General features: G+C 43.1%; 1 protein-coding gene across 4 annotated transcripts in view; it reads right to left on the bottom strand.

The window, feature by feature from the left end:
• LOC139380518 (tensin 1b) overlaps window positions 1-21,030 on the bottom strand; it is a 291,929-nt gene that overhangs the window by 143,283 nt on the left and 127,616 nt on the right. For all 4 annotated transcript variants that reach the window (XM_071123243.1, XM_071123242.1, XM_071123244.1 and 1 more), the window contains exon 3: window positions 5,195-5,232. In XM_071123243.1, coding sequence (XP_070979344.1) covers window positions 5,195-5,232 — 38 coding nt within the window. The remainder of the gene's footprint in view (window positions 1-5,194; window positions 5,233-21,030) is intronic.

The following is a 21,030-nucleotide window of genomic DNA, read 5'->3' as shown; positions in this document are numbered from 1 at the left end:
CAAAGACGTGTCTCTGAGCTTACGTGTATATACAGGTGCCTGGATTTGTCAAAAAGGTAGAGACAGTAAATAAAGAGAAAATAACGGACAGTCATTGTTCTTATGCCAATTAGTGTTGTTTTTTAAATTAAATTACCACCAAAACAGAGAAAAATTCTGAATAGAACCATCATGCTATTATAAATACAGATCTGAATCATGAAATTGGAAAAGATTCAGAAACGAAAGTCTTCATGTTTTTTCTCTCTCCCCTTTGACTCACAATGGAAAAAGCATGTGGGTAGCACATGGCAACTGCAAATGTTTGGGCCAAACCAACTGGGTTTCAGTCAGTGATGTACTGTATGTTCAACTCTGGGCCACACCTAGCCATGACAAAGGTTCCATGTCATCATGAGACTACACCTAGATCTAGACTCCAAGGATTGCACACAAGATGACTCAAATTGATATGTTTTGGGGGCTAAAGACTGGCTATTGCGTATTCTGGCAAAGCACTGTCTTCTGTGCCCCGTGTCCACAACTGAACAATGAATGCTGAAGTTGGCCAATGGTAGTTCCAGTAGCAAGAGGAGGGGAGTGTTATTGACTATAACAACACAAAAAGCTTGATACATGGTGGGAGCATTCGGCTAACACCACAGTCATCCAAGCTACCACTACATTTAGCTAAACAAGACGCCTGAACTGCAGCTCGTCCAGTGGCAAAAACAATAAACAACATGGCCATAACTCTCTCATTATCAGCGGGTAATATAATTAAACTAGCTCTCGGGCCGGGACCTATCTGGCCAAGGGAAACGGAGCGAGGAGTAGCAAAAACAGCCTTCCAAAAGTGCCCAAAATGGCTGTCCAGTCCAAACAAAAACATGCTTTTCTTTTCTTTTCTGAGGTTAAAAATACAGAGATGGATGGTGAGGGAATTTGTATGGGAGGCAGGAGAAAATGAAAACATACTTCATCACTGTGGAAGGAAGAAAGAAATAAAGAAATAATAGGTAGGGGTTAAGTAGATAGGAGGTAGGTTGGTAACCTAGCCTAGCAGGTAGCCTAGCAGTTAAGAGCGTTGGGCCAGTAACTGAAAGGTTGCTCGTTCAAATCCCAAAGACAATAATCTGGCGATGTGCCCTTGAGCAAGGCACTTAACCCTAATTGCTCCTGTAAGTCGCTATGGATAAGAGCGTCTGCTAAAATGTAGGAGGGGTGATCAGTTAGTGTGTATTTGTGTTCTCGCACTCTGCTTTCTCAGTCCCGCCTACTAATTTCCTTCCAAAAACACACTTTATGCCAGTAGCTGTATCTCTGGCCTGGTTGGTACTCCTTTCAATCCAGACTAACTCCTATGAAGGTCCACAATGTTCTCTGGAAATTGGCTCAACTTCAAATAATGCAACAAGTAATTTAATTGCCAGAGCATTTTGGCAAGGACTATAATCAACTGACAACATGTTTGGCGAAGGAAAAAATGGAGTGGCAGAATCAGACTTGAATCATGAATGTTTGTTCAAAGAACAATTATTTTGCCATGGCTTATGCACAGTATGCAGACTGCTACTACACACACTCCATTTAGATTTTTTCTCAGGCTTTTTAAAGTCCTCTTTTCTTGCACATGGCCCATCTTGTAAAATCAAACTGACAATTGAAACATTTAAAGAGGAAGGATTTAGCCAGGCAGTGACTGATTCCACAAACAGTAATTAAGTCTGACGACTATGGCTGGATTTAAGACCCTTTGAGTTTCTAATCTACACACATTTCTCTGGCATGTCCGATAGCGGTTCCCTCTAACATTTCTGGCTCCCGCCAATGGCCGCCTAATGCTTTTTATGAACCTCCTGTCTGGGTATGGACGGAGTAATACCCTCAACCCCACCCAGCGAAAAAAAGAAAACTTCCCACAAAATGTTTTCATCTGCTTCCCATTTGGTTGTGTGATAACGTTATTATGACCTTGTAGAAACGTTTTGGCGAGTCGATAATTGTTCGTTGGATACACACTCTCGCCACAGCCTTCCCAATAATGACTCACTTCGGGGGGGGAAGAGCCTAATGAATAATTGTGCTTTCCCTCTTAACTCCATAAACCTATATTTATGATGCACTGGAGACGTACACTTCATTTTGCTCGCCTTTGGAATGAACATCAGGTCCAACCCACAGACTAGCCCCCCTCCAAGGCAGTACCACTGAACCGTTACTGAGCAGCTATATTTATTACAGTAGATACAATTACCGATGGTGTCACCTCCGACAACTAGAATCTGTGTTGCGGAGTTGACACAGATCAAGCTGAAATATAAAGATGAAATAAGCAAGATAGATAGCGACCAAAATAGACACTCTAAAGCTGGTAGTACACCAATCTAGTCTGCCATCAAACCCCACCAACCAATGAAGGCCCCTCCACCCATGAACCCTAGCATAGAGACTTTTGTTGATCACTCCACCACAGCTCAAAAGGTACCATTGATTTCATAGCAGACACCGTCGGTACTCCACATTGCCACTCCATCTACAGCCTGTGGGAAGGGACAGGCTGTATTATGTCTGATTAAGAGCTATGTAGAGGCCCTAGGTTTTACCTTCCTGAACTGTTCTCACAGCGGTGGAGTGGGAGAGTCCCACACAGACTGGCTCTTCCTTTCTGTGACGGGAGACTGGCCCTTCCTTTCTGTGGCCCGAAGACCTCCAGAATAGTGTTAATAAGGAAAACATGGAGGTGTGGCGTAAAGGGTAGTGGAAAGGTTCATTTGTCACTGGTATTTTGCTAGTCGATGACATGACAGCACAGAGCAAACAGCACCTGTACACAGATATAACTTCGCTTCTCCATCTCCTTGGCACCAGACAGCAATATATACACAAACATCGAAGTGACACCTCACGTTGGTTTGGATAAAGCTCTGTTTCCCATGGGTAACAGTGGAATGACAATCCTCTCCCACAAGTCCTCATCCCACAAATCTCCATCTGCTGTTTCTGCTGCCTCTATTCATCTTTCCACTCTCTCCCTTTCCCTGTCTCCAAATGCTTCCGACATACTCACTCGCACCCTTTAAATGTCTCTCTCTCTCTCTCTCTCTCTCTCTCTCTCTCTCTCTCTCTCTCTCTCTCTCTCTCTCTCTCTCTCTCTCTCTCTCTCTCTCTCTCTCTCTCTCTCTCTCTCTCTCTCTCTCTCTCTCTCTCTCTCTCTCTCTCTCTCTCTCTCTCTCTCTCAGAAACAGAAAACACATACACAGTCACCGAAACATACTGTTGTTACACTCAGTCTGACCATTTGTTTTTAGTAGCGGAGGTTATGCAGGGAGTACGTGTAAGTCTAATCTCAATATGGATGTGGAGATTTAGCCCTGTAGCAAGTCAGTGTGGAAACTGTCTCTGCATTAGTGATTTATTACCACCACTTGGATTCCAAAAGTACAAGATCACATATGAATCAAAACGGAGCATGGGGGGGCAATGGGACCATCTTAACCTTGCTTCTTTGGTTGGAAATGATTAATAATTAACTCAGGTCATCAGGCCATGCTAGCTTGATTGACCGCTGATAGCGATCAAGCTAGCCTTTATCAACTATCATTCATTACATTAAAACATGTTCATGTCAAGGCTAAAAGTGAATTGCAAGCTGCCAATGATAATTGCAGAGGGAACATTTATATGATTAGAGAAAAGGGAGGTTTGTCTATTTTTTTCCATGTTTGCTGATTGGGAGTATTTTGAATCGTACTCGCATCACAATTTAATGAAGAAAGAGCATCTGCGTCTTCACAAATCAACCTCGGCTTCACAGAATTCCCAAACACATTTCTTCCTAGCAAAGAACTCCAACAACAACACCAACAAGAGAGAACACTATTTCATCTTTTGTTATTTCAGGCTTTATACAGTATGCCCCCCCCCAACTCATCATATTGGTTTCAATCTTATTATTAACGTCAGATTAGTGGTGGGGTCATGAATGTGAAAACAGGACGTGTGTGTATTTGTTGCAGGGAGTGTTGATTGAAATACAGTTTGTTGTCATTTTAAGATCCATCAGACCGTGAAGATAAGAGGTCACATGGGCTGGTCATTACTCACTGCTTCAGAACTTTCCCTCAAAACAATGGGCGGCTATTTATTTACTTACGTATTTAATCATTTATCTGAGTTGGTCAAAACTGTATGCTAGACAACATTGGTAGAGCATGTGTGGAGTAGGCATTGTGGTGCTCGTGAATTTTCTGTTTCGACTTCAGACAAACAGTTTTTTTTATTTTTAACATTGACAATCATCCACCAGATGCATTGCGCTTCAGCTTGTGCTAATTTGTCTTCACCACTCCTATGAGACTGACTGGTAAACCATTGGCACCCTTTGCCCCCCTTGCCAAGCCGCTTTGCACCCCTGGTATTTCCTGTCAGTCCGAGCTGGAGTAGGGTGGTGGGTAGAGCTGGCAGCTTCGGACCATTTCAGTAATGGCTGCCAGATGAAGGGCGGGTGTATGGTCTGGGTGTGTTTGTGCGTGTGTGCGTGCGTGCATGTGTGTGTGTGTGCGCATTGGGGAGGGTGGGTGCTATAAGTCTAAAGTCTCCACACCCAGCCCTCCCTCCCTGCCTGCCTTCCTCTTTCTCTTTCCTCCACTCAGTCCGATCTTCTTCTATGTGCCCCTGCTTCAACAACAAAAAAGTCCATCATGTAACGAGTCAGTAGACAATGCAGCGAGGGCTTCATTTTTAGAAAGGGGTGATCTTGAACATGCAAGGGTTCAGCCAAATCAAACACATGCTGGGACAGCTTGGAGTTGTTTTCAGATTCCTCCGATGTTCGGAGTGCAGGAACACTGTTCCAGGCGAGGCTCCATCCGCCTCATCAACATAACATTTCCTTCTAATAAGCTCTGCTTGGCTTTGGTGGAGAGAGAGAGTAGAGCTCACCAGAGCACTAAGCGCCAACAGAGGATAATAGTCTTTGTACAGTTACACTTGGAATGTTCTGTCACAATGCCTACATAAGGCTGTCGTGCACTTGAAATAGAGATGGGATGTGATGGCATAAGTCGGAATGACAGTTTATGACAACCTACAGTACATCTAAAAGCCGTAGCTGTCTAACAAGACTGCCTTCCTATTGTGTTGATGCAACACAAGAGTGTTGAAATGTCTATGTGTGCATTGCCTGGAAGATGAGAAAAGCTGTTGCTCTTACCTTTATTTCACATTTCTTGTGGCAAGTCAGCCGGCACACTAGGAGACAGGAAAAAAACAGAAGTTTACAGTTAGTTTACATTTCCTAGAAATTCAAACATACATTTCTGAGAAATTAAATGTAAACATTGCTGAGCGTAATGAAACGTGACATTGAGTAAATTAAAAGAGAGTATTGGAATGCTAGGTCCTCGTCCAAGTTCCTCAACATGTTTACTCAAATATTATTGGCTGTTAAAGACTGATGCTGCCCAGTACTTGGGTCTGAGGTTTGGTGCTCTTGGGCTTTTGGCCTTGTATCAGAGACATGGGTCATACACTGTGGATGGGGTCTTGGGTGTCTTGGGTCTGCACATCATTCCACCATACTCAGCTTTGAGTGGTTGATATAAGAGAGAACCCCCAAGAGCAGAAAGACTGGAAGGGTTATTTTGGGGGGTAAATCCAACGTATGACTATGAGTTTAAGAGTTCAAAAGGAATTGGAAGAGGTAGTGAAAATAGGCATGCAAGTACAAGTGCAAATGAAAGTCGATTTGGACCATTCGGGATCTCACAACAGTGGCCTGCTAGCCTCTCTTTCTCTCCCTCATTCCCTCCCTCCTTCCCTCTCTGTGATTCACTGCTATTTTTACAAATGGGGGGGGGGTCAACAGGGGAAAGCACCTGGCCCAGCAGGTCATAAATTGTCAGCCACAGATGATCCCCTCAAAGGTTTGAAAATCAAAAGGCCGTTCAGTGGGCTCAAGCGGACGCTTTCCAACTCAAGTATGAAAAGTCTATGCTTTCTATGGAACCACACCACACCTTATGTAACATGTGATTCTTCCTGAATCTCGCCGCAAGCCACATTTTTACATGTGAGTATAATATTTACTATGGTTAGCCCTTACAGGGGTAGTTCAGAATGTTGGCAATGAGACCCTTTTCCTACTTCCCCAAAGTCAAATGAATTTGTGGATACCATTTGTATGTTTCTGCGTGTCGTTTGAAGGAAGTTGCTCACTAGAGTTAGCGCAATGACTGGGAGTCTGATGGAACAGCTAGCATGCACACTTCCAGTCATTCCGCTAACCCTTGTTGGCATTGGCTCGCGAAACTAGCACTAACTTCCTTCATACTAACTTCTTTCAAAATGGTATCCACTAGTTCATCTGACTCTGGGGAACTAGATAAAGGGACTCATTGCCAAAATCCCGAACTATTCCTTTAAGTCATTGATTTGAAGATTAAAGACGGCCCCTCCCCTCATTGTGTGAAATGGGGTTCCTATCGATTTAGAAGCAGAGGGGAGGGAGGGGGGCTTCACGGGATGTTTTTGTTAGCATGTGTCCTCCTGTGCTAACCTTGGAGTTGGATTATGGTAAATGTGCAGGGCCTGGAGAGAGTTGTGCAGGGCCTAGAGAAATGAGTATAGCTAGTCTAATTTGAAGTATGTGCAGGGCCTGGGGGTCTGAGAGCTGAGATGCTTGTCTGGGTTTGGTTCTAACCACAGGGGGAGAATCATCCAAGCTGGAAAGAGATGCACCACACTCCAAATTACACTAACCATACTAATTTTAGACCATATTATACCATACCAGTGGGTCATGTGTGTACAACATATGACTCACAGGATTACAGTTACCATCAGTGCTCAGGACTGGGGCATTCACTTTATCTTACTTCACAAAAAATACTACGAGATCATTTTTAAGTAAATCTGAATGAATATAAATAGCCCAACCATCTAATTAGTTCATAGAATTGTGTTTATATTTAGGCACGTCAGGCTACATTTGCACACGAGGGGGTAACATTTGAGAGCCACTTTGAGTCTTTAATTAAAGGCCTTATTGGGAGGAGTGTGGCAGAGTGAAAACCAACACCATGATGCTCCAACCCAGAGGAGACGCTGGTTCCCAGGGTCCAGCACAATGGACTTATTTTATCCAGTCAAAGAGCACGGCACTGTTTAAATACTAAAAGTAATTCACCTTTACGCGTTGGTAAGAACAACTCCATTTACATGTGACTATATTCTTGATATAGCGCGGCCTCTTGTGCCTTATTGCTGAAGTATAGCACACAAGAGATTGAGCAAGAGCTCAACTCATGTACTACCAAAAAGAGAAAACACTACCCTAGATGGTTCAACTTCCGGCGCCGACAGAGATGGCCGCCTCGCTTCGCGTTCCTAGGAAACTATGCAGTTTTTTGTTTTTTTACGTGTTATTTCTTACATTAGTACCCCAGGTCATCTTAGGTTTCATTACATACAGTCGAGAAGAACTACTGAATATAAGATCAGCGTCAACTCACCATCAGTACGACCAAGAATATGCGACGCGGATCCTGTGTTCTGCCTTAGGACAACGGAGTGGATTCCATGCAGCGACCCAAAAAAACGACTCAGAAAAAGAGGGAAACGAGGCGGTCTTCTGGTCAGACTCCGGAGACGGGCACACCGTGCACCACTCCCTAACATACAACATACAACCAGGGGTGGAAAGACCTTGGATCATTGTTACTCTAACTTCCGCGACGCATATAAGGCCCTGCCCCGCCCCCCTTTCGGAAAAGCTGACCACGACTCCATTTTGTTGATCCCTGCCTACAGACAGAAACTAAAACAAGAGGCTCCCACGCTGAGGTCTGTCCAACGCTGGTCCGACCAAGCTGACTCCACACTCCAAGACTGCTTCCATCACGTGGACTGGGACATGTTTTGTATTGCGTCAGATAACAATATTGACGAATACGCTGATTCGGTGTGCGAGTTCATTAGAACGTGCGTTGAAGCTGTCGTTCCCATAGCAACGATTAAAACATTCCCTAACCAGAAACCGTGGATTGATGGCAGCATTCGTGTGGAACTGAAAGCGCGAACCACTGCTTTTAATCAGGGCAAGGTGTCTGGTAACATGACCGAATACAAACAGTGCAGCTATTCCCTCCGCAAGGCTATCAAACAAGCTAAGCGTCAGTACAGAGACAAAGTAGAATCTCAATTCAACGGCTCAGACACAAGAGGCATGTGGCAGGGTCTACAGTCAATCACGGACTACAGGAAGAAATCCAGCCCAGTCACGGACCAGGATGTCTTGCTCCCAGGCAGACTAAATAACTTTTTTGCCCGCTTTGAGGACAATACAGTGCCACTGACACGGCCTGCAACGAAAACATGCGGTCTCTCCTTCACTGCAGCCGAGGTGAGTAAAACATTTAAACGTGTTAACCCTCGCAAGGCTGCAGGCCCAGACGGCATCCCCAGCCGCGCCCTCAGAGCATGCGCAGACCAGCTGGCCGGTGTGTTTACGGACATATTCAATCAATCCCTATACCAGTCTGCTGTTCCCACATGCTTTAAGAGGGCCACCATTGTTCCTGTTCCCAAGAAAGCTAAGGTAACTGAGCTAAACGACTACCGCCTCGTAGCACTCACATCCGTCATCATGAAGTGCTTTGAGAGACTAGTCAAGGACCATATCACCTCCACCCTACCTGACACCCTAGACCCACTCCAATTTGCTTACCGCCCAAATAGGTCCACAGACGATGCAATCTCAACCACACTGCACACTGCCCTAACCCATCTGGACAAGAGGAATACCTATGTGAGAATGCTGTTCATCGACTACAGCTCGGCATTCAACACCATAGTACCCTCCAAGCTCGTCATCAAGCTCGAGACCCTGGGTCTCGACCCCGCCCTGTGCAACTGGGTACTGGACTTCCTGACGGGCCGCCCCCAGGTGGTGAGGGTAGGCAACAACATCTCCTCCCCGCTGATCCTCAACACTGGGGCCCCACAAGGGTGCGTTCTGAGCCCTCTCCTGTACTCCCTGTTCACCCACGACTGCGTGGCCACGCACGCCTCCAACTCAATCATCAAGTTTGCGGACGACACAACAGTGGTAGGCTTGATTACCAACAACGACGAGACGGCCTACAGGGAGGAGGTGAGGGCCCTCGGAGTGTGGTGTCAGGAAAATAACCTCACACTCAACGTCAACAAAACTAAGGAGATGATTGTGGACTTCAGGAAACAGCAGAGGGAACACCCCCCGATCCACATCGATGGAACAGTAGTGGAGAGGGTAGCAAGTTTTAAGTTCCTCGGCATACACATCACAGACAAACTGAATTGGTCCACTCACACAGACAGCATCGTGAAGAAGGCGCAGCAGCGCCTCTTCAACCTCAGGAGGCTGAAGAAATTTGGCTTGTCACCAAAAGCACTCACAAACTTCTACAGATGCACAATCGAGAGCATCCTGTCGGGCTGTATCACCGCCTGGTACGGCAACTGCTCCGCCCTCAACCGTAAGGCTCTCCAGAGGGTAGTGAGGTCTGCACAACGCATCACCGGGGGCAAACTACCTGCCCTCCAGGACACCTACACCACCCGATGTTACAGGAAGGCCATAAAGATCATCAAGGACATCAACCACCCGAGCCACTGCCTGTTCACCCCGCTATCATCCAGAAGGCGAGGTCAGTACAGGTGCATCAAAGCTGGGACCGAGAGACTGAAAAACAGCTTCTACCTCAAGGCCATCAGACTGTTAAACAGCCACCACTAACATTGAGTGGCTGCTGACAACACACTGACAATGACACTGACTCACTCCAGCCACTTTAATAATGGGAATTGATAGGAAATGATGTAAATATATCACTAGCCACTTTAAACAACGCTACCTTATATAATGTTACTTACCCTACATTATTCATCTCATATGCATACGTATATACTGTACTCTATATCATCGACTGCATCCTTATGTAATACATGTATCACTAGCCACTTTAACTATGCCACTTTGTTTACATACTCATCTCATATGTATATACTGTACTCGATATCATCTACTGTATCTTGCCTATGCTGCTCTGTACCATCACTCATTCATATATCCTTATGTACATATTCTTTATCCCCTTACACTGTGTATAAGACAGTAGTTTTGGAATTGTTAGTTAGATTACTTGTTGGTTATTACTGCATTGTCGGAACTAGAAGCACAAGCATTTCGCTACACTCGCATTAACATCTGCTAACCATGTGTATGTGACAAATAAAATGTTATTTGATTTGAATTTGATTTGATTTGATTTCTCTGGAATACCACCAATCTATGCTCCTCCCACCTCATCACACGGTGCAGATACACTGACCAGCTCTGTGCCCAGCACGTGATCCCTGAGTAAGCATACTCCCCTGGGGAAGAGTGAAAGACAGCGAGGGGAGGACTTCCATATTGGGTGTGAAGGTGGCCAGCTCAGAAGGGCCCGGTCAGGCTTTTGCCTTGTTAGGAAGTTAGAGCTCTGCAGTGTAAACAGGGGAGAATTAAAGAAAGAAGGGGAACGAAGGAGAGGGTTAAGAAGGGATGAAGATGTGGGATAGAGTTGTGGGTAGAGAGGAGAGGCCCGAGTAGAGGAGATACATTGAGATATGATGGGCTAGGAGGCAGTAGAGGAGGCTAGGAGGCAGTAGAGAAGACAAGGGAAGGATGGATTAGAAAAGGTCACAGAGACGGAGGTCCAAAACCAGGGAGATGAAAGAAAATAGTGACTAGCAAAGAAAGAAGGGGAGAAAGTGAAAGAAAATGCGAGAATACGCAAGAAAATAAAGAAATGGGGGGAGAGGATGGATATAGGATAACCGTTAGCAAGCAATGGGAGTTGGGTGTTGGTCCACATGGAAGAGATGATGAGGAGCATTGAGGGGCTGGTTCCTATCTGACTCATGGCTTGAGGAATGCTCTTTAGGAGGGAGGGAGGGAATGGGGCTAGGGCTATTTCCTCACCCGGGTCCTTTGTAATGGGTCAGGACTCCCAAAGGGATGGGCTAAGCCCGGCGAGAGAGAGAGAGAGAGAGAGAGAGAGAGAGAGAGAGAGAGAGAGAGAGAGAGAGAGAGAGAGAGAGAGAGAGAGAGAGAGAGAGAGAGAGAGAGAGAGAGAGAGAGAGAGAGAGAGAGAACAATCAAGAGAGCAGGGCTGGGATATTTCCTCTCTCATACACACACACAGACCCTATAGGGCACATACAATACACACACACACAGTCCTTTTCTCACACTTACAGTACTTATACACATATGAACTAAATACACACACACCATGTACCATGCACTGTCCTGCCCCCTACAGTAGAATGTTACAGACACCAGACACACAAACATACACACCCACATATGTACATGTAAACATCCTGCTCTGCCCATTACTGTACACTATGACAGACACATAAACACACTCATATGCATGTACTTAAATACACGCACACACACACACTTTGCACAAGATTACTTTGACCTTTAATACTTAGGCCCAAACTATGTGCTTAGCATACCACAGCTACACAAGTTTCCGAACCACCATCCCTTACCGGGGCAGCAGTGTATCTACCAGAGTAAATGTTTACCTCCTGCTGTTAGCGCTTCTAACATGCCGAGTAACCATACAAACAAACCAGCCACACGCACTGCTGCACTGTTAGCAGTTTTTGTAATTTTATCAGTAACTTACTGTATTACTGATAGTATGAGACTGTATAAACTGAATACAGTAGACTATTGTAGAATCCACAGTAAAATACGGTACATTTGTGTTATAGCACACTGTAAGTAAGACCTTTCTGTAATTTCACAGCAAAATGTGTTTTACAGTATTAATTTTTTATTAATTTTTTATTTCACCTTTATTTAACCAGGTAGGCAAGTTGAGAACAAGTTCTCATTTACAATTGCGACCTGGCCAAGATAAAGCAAAGCAGTTCGACACATACAACGACACAGAGTTACACATGGAGTAAAACAAACATACAGTCAATAATACAGTATAAACAGGTCTACAGTGCCTTGCGAAAGTATTCGGCCCCCTTGAACTTTGCGACCTTTTGCCACATTTCAGGCTTCAAACATAAAGATATAAAACTGTATTTTTTGTGAAGAATCAACAACAAGTGGGACACAATCATGAAGTGGAACGACATTTATTGGATATCTCAAACTTTTTTAACAAATCAAAAACTGAAAAATTGGGCGTGCAAAATTATTCAGCCCCCTTAAGTTAATACTTTGTAGCGCCACCTTTTGCTGCGATTACAGCTGTAAGTCGCTTGGGGTATGTCTCTATCAGTTTTGCACATCGAGAGGCTGAATTTTTTTCCCATTCCTCGCTGCAAAACAGCTCGAGCTCAGTGAGGTTGGATGGAGAGCATTTGTGAACAGCAGTTTTCAGTTCTTTCCACAGATTCTCGATTGGATTCAGGTCTGGACTTTGACTTGGCCATTCTAACACCTGGATATGTTTATTTTTGAACCATTCCATTGTAGATTTTGCTTTATGTTTTGGATCATTGTCTTGTTGGAAGACAAATCTCCGTGCCAGTCTCAGGTCTTTTGCAGACTCCATCAGGTTTTCTTCCAGAATGGTCCTGTATTTGGCTCCATCCATCTTCCCATCAATTGTAACCATCTTCCCTTTCCCTGCTGAAGAAAAGCAGGCCCAAACCATGATGCTGCCACCACCATGTTTGACAGTGGGGATGGTGTGTTCAGGGTGATGAGCTGTGTTGCTTTTACGCCAAACATAACGTTTTGCATTGTTGCCAAAAAGTTCAATTTTGGTTTCATCTGACCAGAGCACCTTCTTCCACATGTTTGGTGTGTCTCCCAGGTGGCTTGTGGCAAACTTTAAATGACACTTTTTATGGATATCTTTAAGAAATGGCTTTCTTCTTGCCACTCTTCCATAAAGGCCAGATTTGTGCAATATACGATTGTTGTCCTATGGACAGAGTCTCCCACCTCAGCTGTAGATCTCTGCAGTTCATCCAGAGTGATCATGGGCCTCTTGGCTGCATCTCTGATCAGTCTTCTCCTTGTATGAGCTGAAAGTTTAGAGGGACGGCCAGGTCTTGGTAGATTTGCAGTGGTCTGATACTCCTTCCATTTCACTATTATCGCTTGCACAGTGCTCCTTGGGATGTTTAAAGCTTGGGAAATATTTTTGTATCCAAATCCGGCTTTAAACTTCTTCACAACAGTATCTCGGACCTGCCTGGTGTGTTCCTTGTTCTTCATGATGCTCTCTGCGCTTTTAACGGACCTCTGAGACTATCACAGTGCAGGTGCATTTATACGGAGACTTGATTACACACAGGTGGATTGTATCATTAGTCATTTAGGTCAACATTGGATCATTCAGAGATCCTCACTGAACTTCTGGAGAGAGTTTGCTGCACTGAAAGTAAAGGGGCTGAATAATTTTGCACGCCCAATTTTTCAGTTTTTGATTTGTTAAAAAAGTTTGAAATATCCAATACATGTTGTTCCACTTCATGATTGTGTCCCACTTGTTGTTGATTCTTCACAAAAAAATACAGTTTTATATCTTTATGTTTGAAGCCTGAAATGTGGCAAAAGGTCGCAAAGTTCAAGGGGGCCGAATACTTTCGCAAGGCACTGTATATACAATGTGAGCAAATGAGGTGAGATAAGGGAGGTAAAGGCAAAAAGGCCATGGTGGCAAAGTAGATACAATATAGCAAGTAAAACACTGGAATGGTAGATTTGAAATGGGAGAATGTGCAAAGTAGAAATAAAATAATGGGGGTGCAAAGGAGCAAAATAAATAAATACATTAAATACAGTAGGGAAAGAGGTAGTTGTTTGGGATAAATTATAGGTGGGCTATGTACAGGTGCAGTAATCTGTGAGCTGCTCTGACAGTTGGTGCTTAAAGCTAGTGAGGGATATAAGTGTTTCCAGTTTCAGAGATTTTTGTAGTTCGTTCCAGTCATTGGCAGCAGAGAACTGGAAGGAGAGGCGCCAAAGAAAGAATTGGTTTTGGGGGTGACTAGAGAGATATACCTGCTGGAGCGTGTGCTACAGATGGGAGATGCAATGGTGACCAGCGAGCTGAGATAAGGGGGGACTTTACCTAGCAGGCTCTTGTAGATGACATGGAGCCAGTGGGTTTGGCGACGAGTATGAAGCGAGGGCCAGCCAACGAGAGCGTACAGGTCGCAATGGTGGGTAGTATATGGGGCTTTGGTGACAAAACGGATTGCACTGTGATAGACTGCATCCAATTTGTTGAGTAGGGTATTGGAGGCTATTTTGTAAATGACATCGCCAAAGTCGAGGATTGGTAGGATGGTCAGTTTTACAAGGGTATGTTTGGCAGCATGAGTGAAGGATGCTTTGTTGCGAAATAGGAAGCCAATTCTAGATTTAACTTTGGATTGGAGATGTTTGATATGGGTCTGGAAGGAGAGTTTACAGTCTAACCAGACACCTAAGTATTTGTAGTTGTCCACGTATTCTAAGTCGGAGCCGTCCAAAGTAGTAATGTTGGACAGGCGGGTAGGTACAGGTAGCGATCGGTTGAAAAGCATGCATTTAGTTTTACTTGTATTTAAGAGCAATTGGAGGCCACGGAAGGAGAGTTGTATGGCATTGAAGCTTGCCTGGAGGGTTGTTAACACAGTGTCCAAAGAAGGGCCAGAAGTATACAGAATGGTGTCGTCTGCGTAGAGGTGGATCAGAGACTCACCAGCAGCAAGAGCGACCTCATTGATGTATACAGAGAAGAGAGTCGGTCCAAGAATTGAACCCTGTGGCACCCCCATAGAGACTGCCAGAGGTCCGGACAGCAGACCCTCCGATTTGACACACTGAACTCTATCAGAGAAGTAGTTGGTGAACCAGGCGAGGCAATCATTTGAGAAACCAAGGCTGTCGAGTCTGCCGATGAGGATGTGGTGATTGACAGAGTCTAATGTTTCTTATCGATGGCGGTTAAGATATCATTTAGGACCTTGAGCGTGGCTGAGGTGCACCCATGACTAGCTCTGAAACCAGATTGCATAGCAGAGAAGGTATGGTGAGATTCGAAATGGTCGGTAATCTGTTTGTTGACTTGGCTTTCGAAGACCTTAGAAAGGCATGGTAGGATAGATATAGGTCTGTAGCAGTTTGGGTCAAGAGTGTCACCCCCTTTGAAGAGGGGGATGACCGCAGCTGCTTTCCAATCTTTTGGAATCTCAGACGACACGAAAGAGAAGTTGAACAGGCTAGTAATAGGGGTGGCAACAATTTTGGCAGATAATTTTAGAAAGAAAGGGTCCAGATTGTCTAGCCCGGCTGATTTGTAGGGGTCCAGATTTCGCAGCTCATTCAAAACATCAGCTGAGCAGATTTGGGAGAAGGAGAAATGGGGAAGGCTTGGGCGAGTTGTTGTGGGGGGTGCAGTGCTGTTGACCGGGGTAGGAGTAGCCAGGTGGAAAGCATGGCCAGCTGTAGAAAAATGCTTATTGAAATTCTCAATTATGGTGGATTTATCAGTGGTGACAGTGTTTCCTATCTTCAGTGCAGTGGGCAGCTGGGAGGAGGGGTTCTTATTCTCCATGGACTTTACAGTGTCCCAGAACTTTTTTGAGTTAGTGATTAATGATGCTGCATTGTGGGAAAATTGTGTGGTTAGGGAAATAGTCTCTGGCTCATTAACATATTTTAAGGTGTTTGTTGTACCCATGAGTGAGAATGCTGTAACCGCACCAAATACAGTAATATACTGTATATGAGGAATTCTATAATCCCTTTGAACACTAGTGGGTGCATGGTATTGTTGTGTCACCCTCATGAACATACAGTGCCTTGCGAAAGTATTCGGCCCCCTTGAACTTTGCGACCTTATGCCACATTTCAGGCTTTAAACATAAAGATATAAAACTGTATTTTTTTGTGAAGAATCAACAACAAGTGGGACACAATCATGAAGTGGACCGACATTTATTGGATATTTCAAACTTTTTTAACAAATCAAAAACTGAAAAATTGGGCGTGCAAAATTATTCAGCCCCTTTAAGTTAATACTTTGTAGCGCCACCTTTTGCTGCGATTACAGCTGTAAGTCGCTTGGGATATGTCTCTATCAGTTTTGCACATCGAGAGACTGAAATTTTTTCCCATTCCTCCTTGCAAAACAGCTCGAGCTCAGTGAGGTTGGATGGAGAGCATTTGTGAACAGCAGTTTTCAGTTCTTTCCACAGATTCTCGATTGGATTCAGGTCTGGACTTTGACTTGGCCATTCTAACACCTGGATATGTTTATTTTTGAACCATTCCATTGTAGATTTTGCTTTATGTTTTGGATCATTGTCTTGTTGGAAGACAAATCTCCGTCCCAGTCTCAGGTCTTTTGCAGACTCCATCAGGTTTTCTTCCAGAATGGTCCTGTATTTGGCTCCATCCATCTTCCCATCAATTTTAACCATCTTCCCTGTCCCTGCTGAAGAAAAGCAGGCCCAAACCATGATGCTGCCACCACCATGTTTGACAGTGGGGATGGTGTGTGTTCAGGGTGATGAGCTGTGTTGCTTTTACGCCAAACATAACGTTTTGCATTGTTGCCAAAAAGTTCAATTTTGGTTTCATCTGACCAGAGCACCTTCTTCCACATGTTTGGTGTGTCTCCCAGGTGGCTTGTGGCAAACTTTAAACTACACTTTTTATGGATATCTTTAAGAAATGGCTTTCTTCTTGCCACTCTTCCATAAAGGCCAGATTTGTGCAATATACGACTGATTGTTTCCTATGGACAGAGTCTCCCACCTCAGCTGTAGATCTCTGCAGTTCATCCAGAGTGATCATGGGCCTCTTGGCTGCATCTCTGATCAGTCTTCTCCTTGTATGAGCTGAAAGTTTAGAGGGACGGCCAGGTCTTGGTAGATTTGCAGTGGTCTGATACTCCTTCCATTTCAATATTATCGCTTGCACAGTGCTCCTTGGGATGTTTAAAGCTTGGGAAATCTTTTTGTATCCAAATCCGGCTTTAAACTTCTTCACAACAGTATCTCGGACCTGCCTGGTGTGTTCCTTGTTCTTCATGATGCTCTCTGCGCTTTTGACGGACCTCTGAGACTATCACAGTGCAGGTGCATTTATACGGAGACTTGATTACACACAGGTGGATTGTATTTATCATCATTAGTCATTTAGGTCAACATTGGATCATTCAGAGATCCTCACTGAACTTCTGGAGAGTGTTTGCTGCACTGAAAGTAAAAGGGGCTGAATAATTTTGCACACCCAATTTTTCAGTTTTTGATTTGTTAAAAAAGTTTGAAATATCCTATAAATGTTGTTCCACTTCATGATTGTGTCCCACTTGTTGTTGATTCTTCACAAAAAATACAGTTTTATATCTTTATGTTTGAAGCCTGAAATGTGGCAAAAGGTCGCAAAGTTCAAGGGGGCCGAATACTTTCGCAAGGCACTGTACTTTGAGACTTGCCTCACAATAGGCTATATGTGTTGCACTCGTTAGTGAGAGTGCTGTACCAATTGCAGGGATACGTGGAAGTAGTTCCCTAACAATTACATTTATACTGTATAGGAAACAGATCAGTGGCAGCAAGTCTGTAACCTTTAATGGTTGAGTGGCACGCCATATCCTTTTGACAGGTTTTGTCCTGTAGTCACTTTCAGTTTCTAAGCTTTGTTAAAGGCATAACGTGCAAGTTAAAAAAACAACTATCCGTTGGTATGCTATCATTGAATATTCTCTGTTAGCAATTTCTGATTTTATTATCAAAACAATTCAACAATAATGTATTGTATCACTGTTTGCGGTATATATTTACTGCAGCATACTGTAAATGCAGCATACTGTAAATGCAGCATACTGTAAATGCATTGTAGAAAAAAAAATATTGTGGTAGGAGAAAGAATCGCAGTCTCAATATCCTATTTAAAGGCTTGCCTTGTAAGTAGCCGTATTTGTTGCACCTGTTAGTGAGAGTACTGTACCAGTTTAAAGGGATACTTTAGGATTATGGCCTTTTATCTACTTCCCCAGAGTCAGATAAACTTGTGGATACCATTTTTATGTCACTGTGTCCAGCATGAAGGAAGTTAGAGGTAGTTTCGCATAGTGTTTGGAAAACAAGGCTTTCTGTATTCTTCAACACATTTACCAAATTATGCCATGAAAACGGTTCATTACTCAGAGCTTCATTATCTGTTCACAATGCATATTTGTGACATCTGCCAGTCAGCAATAAATAGCAGCGTGTGATTATCAGATATAAAAATTTAAAAAATTAACTGCTTTCATCAAAATTCTTTGGCGCTGCAGTAAATCGTCAGCTTTATTCATCTATAATCAGTTGGAATACCAAGATTATTTTAAAGGTTGAAGTAATCTTGTGCAATGTGTGTGTGTGTATTTAATGCTTTACTAGTTGTTGTTTTTTAAATTGAATCTATGGCATTATTTAGGATGCTTAAGACAGAAGCTTATACTATACTAAATCAAATAAATTATTTGAACAGTACATAAAGTGTGGTTTAACATAAAACAATTTCAATGGGATTGGACCTCATACACTCACATTCCTGAATGGTGAAACGACATGTACAAAATCCTGTCCAGTAGAGGTCGAAGTCTGAAAGAAGCTGGGATTCAAAGAAAGCACCGAAACCACGGCAAAACCAGTGGGATCTCGCATTTTGCGAGAAAAAAAACACAAAATGAAATGAAGATTCGGTCGTCACGGATTAAGTACTTCTGATAAAGTGATAAACACATCGGCACACTGTTTCGAAGTTAGCTGCTTAGCTATTTCAAAGCATACCTTGGAGCTCCGGTATCAAATATAACATCACTAGTTTCACAATCCAATGCTAACTAGCTTTAGCAGAATGATTGGAAGTCTATGGGTATCTGCTAGCATGTTTTGTCTAACCCATGGTATTCGGTCTGATATACAACAGCTGTCAGCCAATCAGCATTCAGAGCTCGAACCACCCAGTTTATAATGTAAATTATATTACAGTAATTTTGGGTACCATAAAATTGATTACCATAAAATGGATTAGAATAGCTGTACTGTAAAATAAATTGCAGTAACTTACTGGAAAATATCTGTTTTACAGTGTGACTAACTGGGGTGACAGGTGAGTGTGATGGGGTGTGATGGAAGCGTGTGTGTATTTGTATGTATGTATGTGTGTGTGTGTGTGTGTGTGTGTGTGTGTACGTTACGAGGTCTTATCTAAGCCTAATAATAACCATACCACACCAAACCTTCACAAATGTTTTGTAACTTTATTAGGGCAATATCAAAAGTAGACATAAGTCAGGTCATTGTTTATAGGGAAAATACGAACGGGTTATTAAATTGCGGCATTAAATTAAGTTGTGCATCGCGCCCGTGGAAAAACAGACCCAAATAAGACCAGTGCCGGTTCGGATACGAGAGACCCGTTGAGATCCGAGAGTAGAAACAGACAGAGAAAGAAACCTCTGACCGAGCGCTGTCAGCGCCATCAATAAACGAGCGATATTGGCCAAATGATGCACAGTTACTTGTGCTTAAAAGCTGCCTATAACAAATGACAAAAATATATTCATTACATAGTTTTGATGTGTAGCATATTCAAAACTTTATAGCCTATTATTTTATTGTTTTTTTTTTACTTTTCAAAAATAATATTTGTCTACCTCATGGTTCAGCTGTCAGAGATATGAGCACTAAATGCATCAGGGCAGTTCATTCATATACAGTATGCCTATGGGCCTAGGCATGCACTATATGATATAAATAGAAAGGAAGAGAAGCTTAGGCCTAGAGAGACCGAGAGAAAGATAGAGATATGCCGGACACATTTCCTGACACTAACATGCATTTCTTTATACTACTTCTTTACAGATATAGGTGTACAGAAAGAGGATAATTCCTTCATTTTCGATCAGATTTTTTTTAAACATAAAGATAAGCATTATAACATTCTTCCTCACCTCAAGTTCAACTGTTGGAGTCATTTGTAAAGCTGGTGCGCACTGCCTTCATAGGCCTGCAAAGCTAAGCCTAACAATAGCCATAAGACAATAAAGTTTCTTAACTTTATTAGGGTAATATCAAAAGCAAGTCAAATCACTGTTTATAGGGAAAATACGAACAGGTTATTATTATACACTGAGTGTACAAAACATTAAGGCATCCAAAAAAATACTACTTGAGTAAAAGTATTTGGTTTTAAATATACTTAAGTATCAAAAGTAAATGTAGTTTCTCAAATATACTTAAGTATCAAAAGTAAAAGTATAAATCATTTCACATTCTTTACATTAAGCAAACCAGACGGCACGATTTTCTTGTTTATTTCATTTACGGATAGCCAGGGGCACACTCCAACACTCAGACATAATTGACAAATGAAGCATTTTGTGTTTAGTGAGTCCGTCAGACCAGAGGCAGTAGGGATGACCAGGGATGTTCTCTTGAGAAGTGCGTGTTTTGGACTGTTTTCCTGTCATGCTAAGCATTCAAAAGTATTTTTGGGTGTCAGGGAAAATTTATGGAGTAAAACGTACATTATTTTCCTTAGGAATGTAGTGAAGTAAAAGTAAAAGTTGTCAAAAATAGAAATAGTAAAGTAAAGTACAGATACCCCAAAAAACTACTTAAATACTTTACACCACTGGCTGGATAGACTTTTGGTGGTGGACAACTCTTGATACAGATGGGAAACTTGCCCATTCGCCCTCTGAATGTCACACATGTACACAATCCATGTATCAATTGTCTCAAGGCTTAAAAATCCTTCTTTAACCTGTCTCCTCCCCTTCGTCTACACTGATTGAAGTGGATTTAACAAGTGACATCAATAAGGGATCATAGCTTTCACCTGGATTCACCTGGTCAGTCTATTTCATGGATAGAGCAGGTGTCCTTAATTGTCATGTGTGCTCCCTCTCTGGCCTCTAGGTCACCAGGCAGTTCGTTATGGCGCACATCTGTCAACATTGTTGCACCTGCGTGTCACTAGACTCACCTGGA

The sequence above is a fragment of the Oncorhynchus clarkii genome, chromosome 22 (genome assembly GCF_045791955.1).
Source record: "Oncorhynchus clarkii lewisi isolate Uvic-CL-2024 chromosome 22, UVic_Ocla_1.0, whole genome shotgun sequence".
Taxonomy (NCBI): Eukaryota; Metazoa; Chordata; class Actinopteri; order Salmoniformes; family Salmonidae; genus Oncorhynchus; species Oncorhynchus clarkii.
Note: the sequence above shows the minus strand (reverse complement) of the source record. Positions and strands in the feature narration are given on the sequence as shown.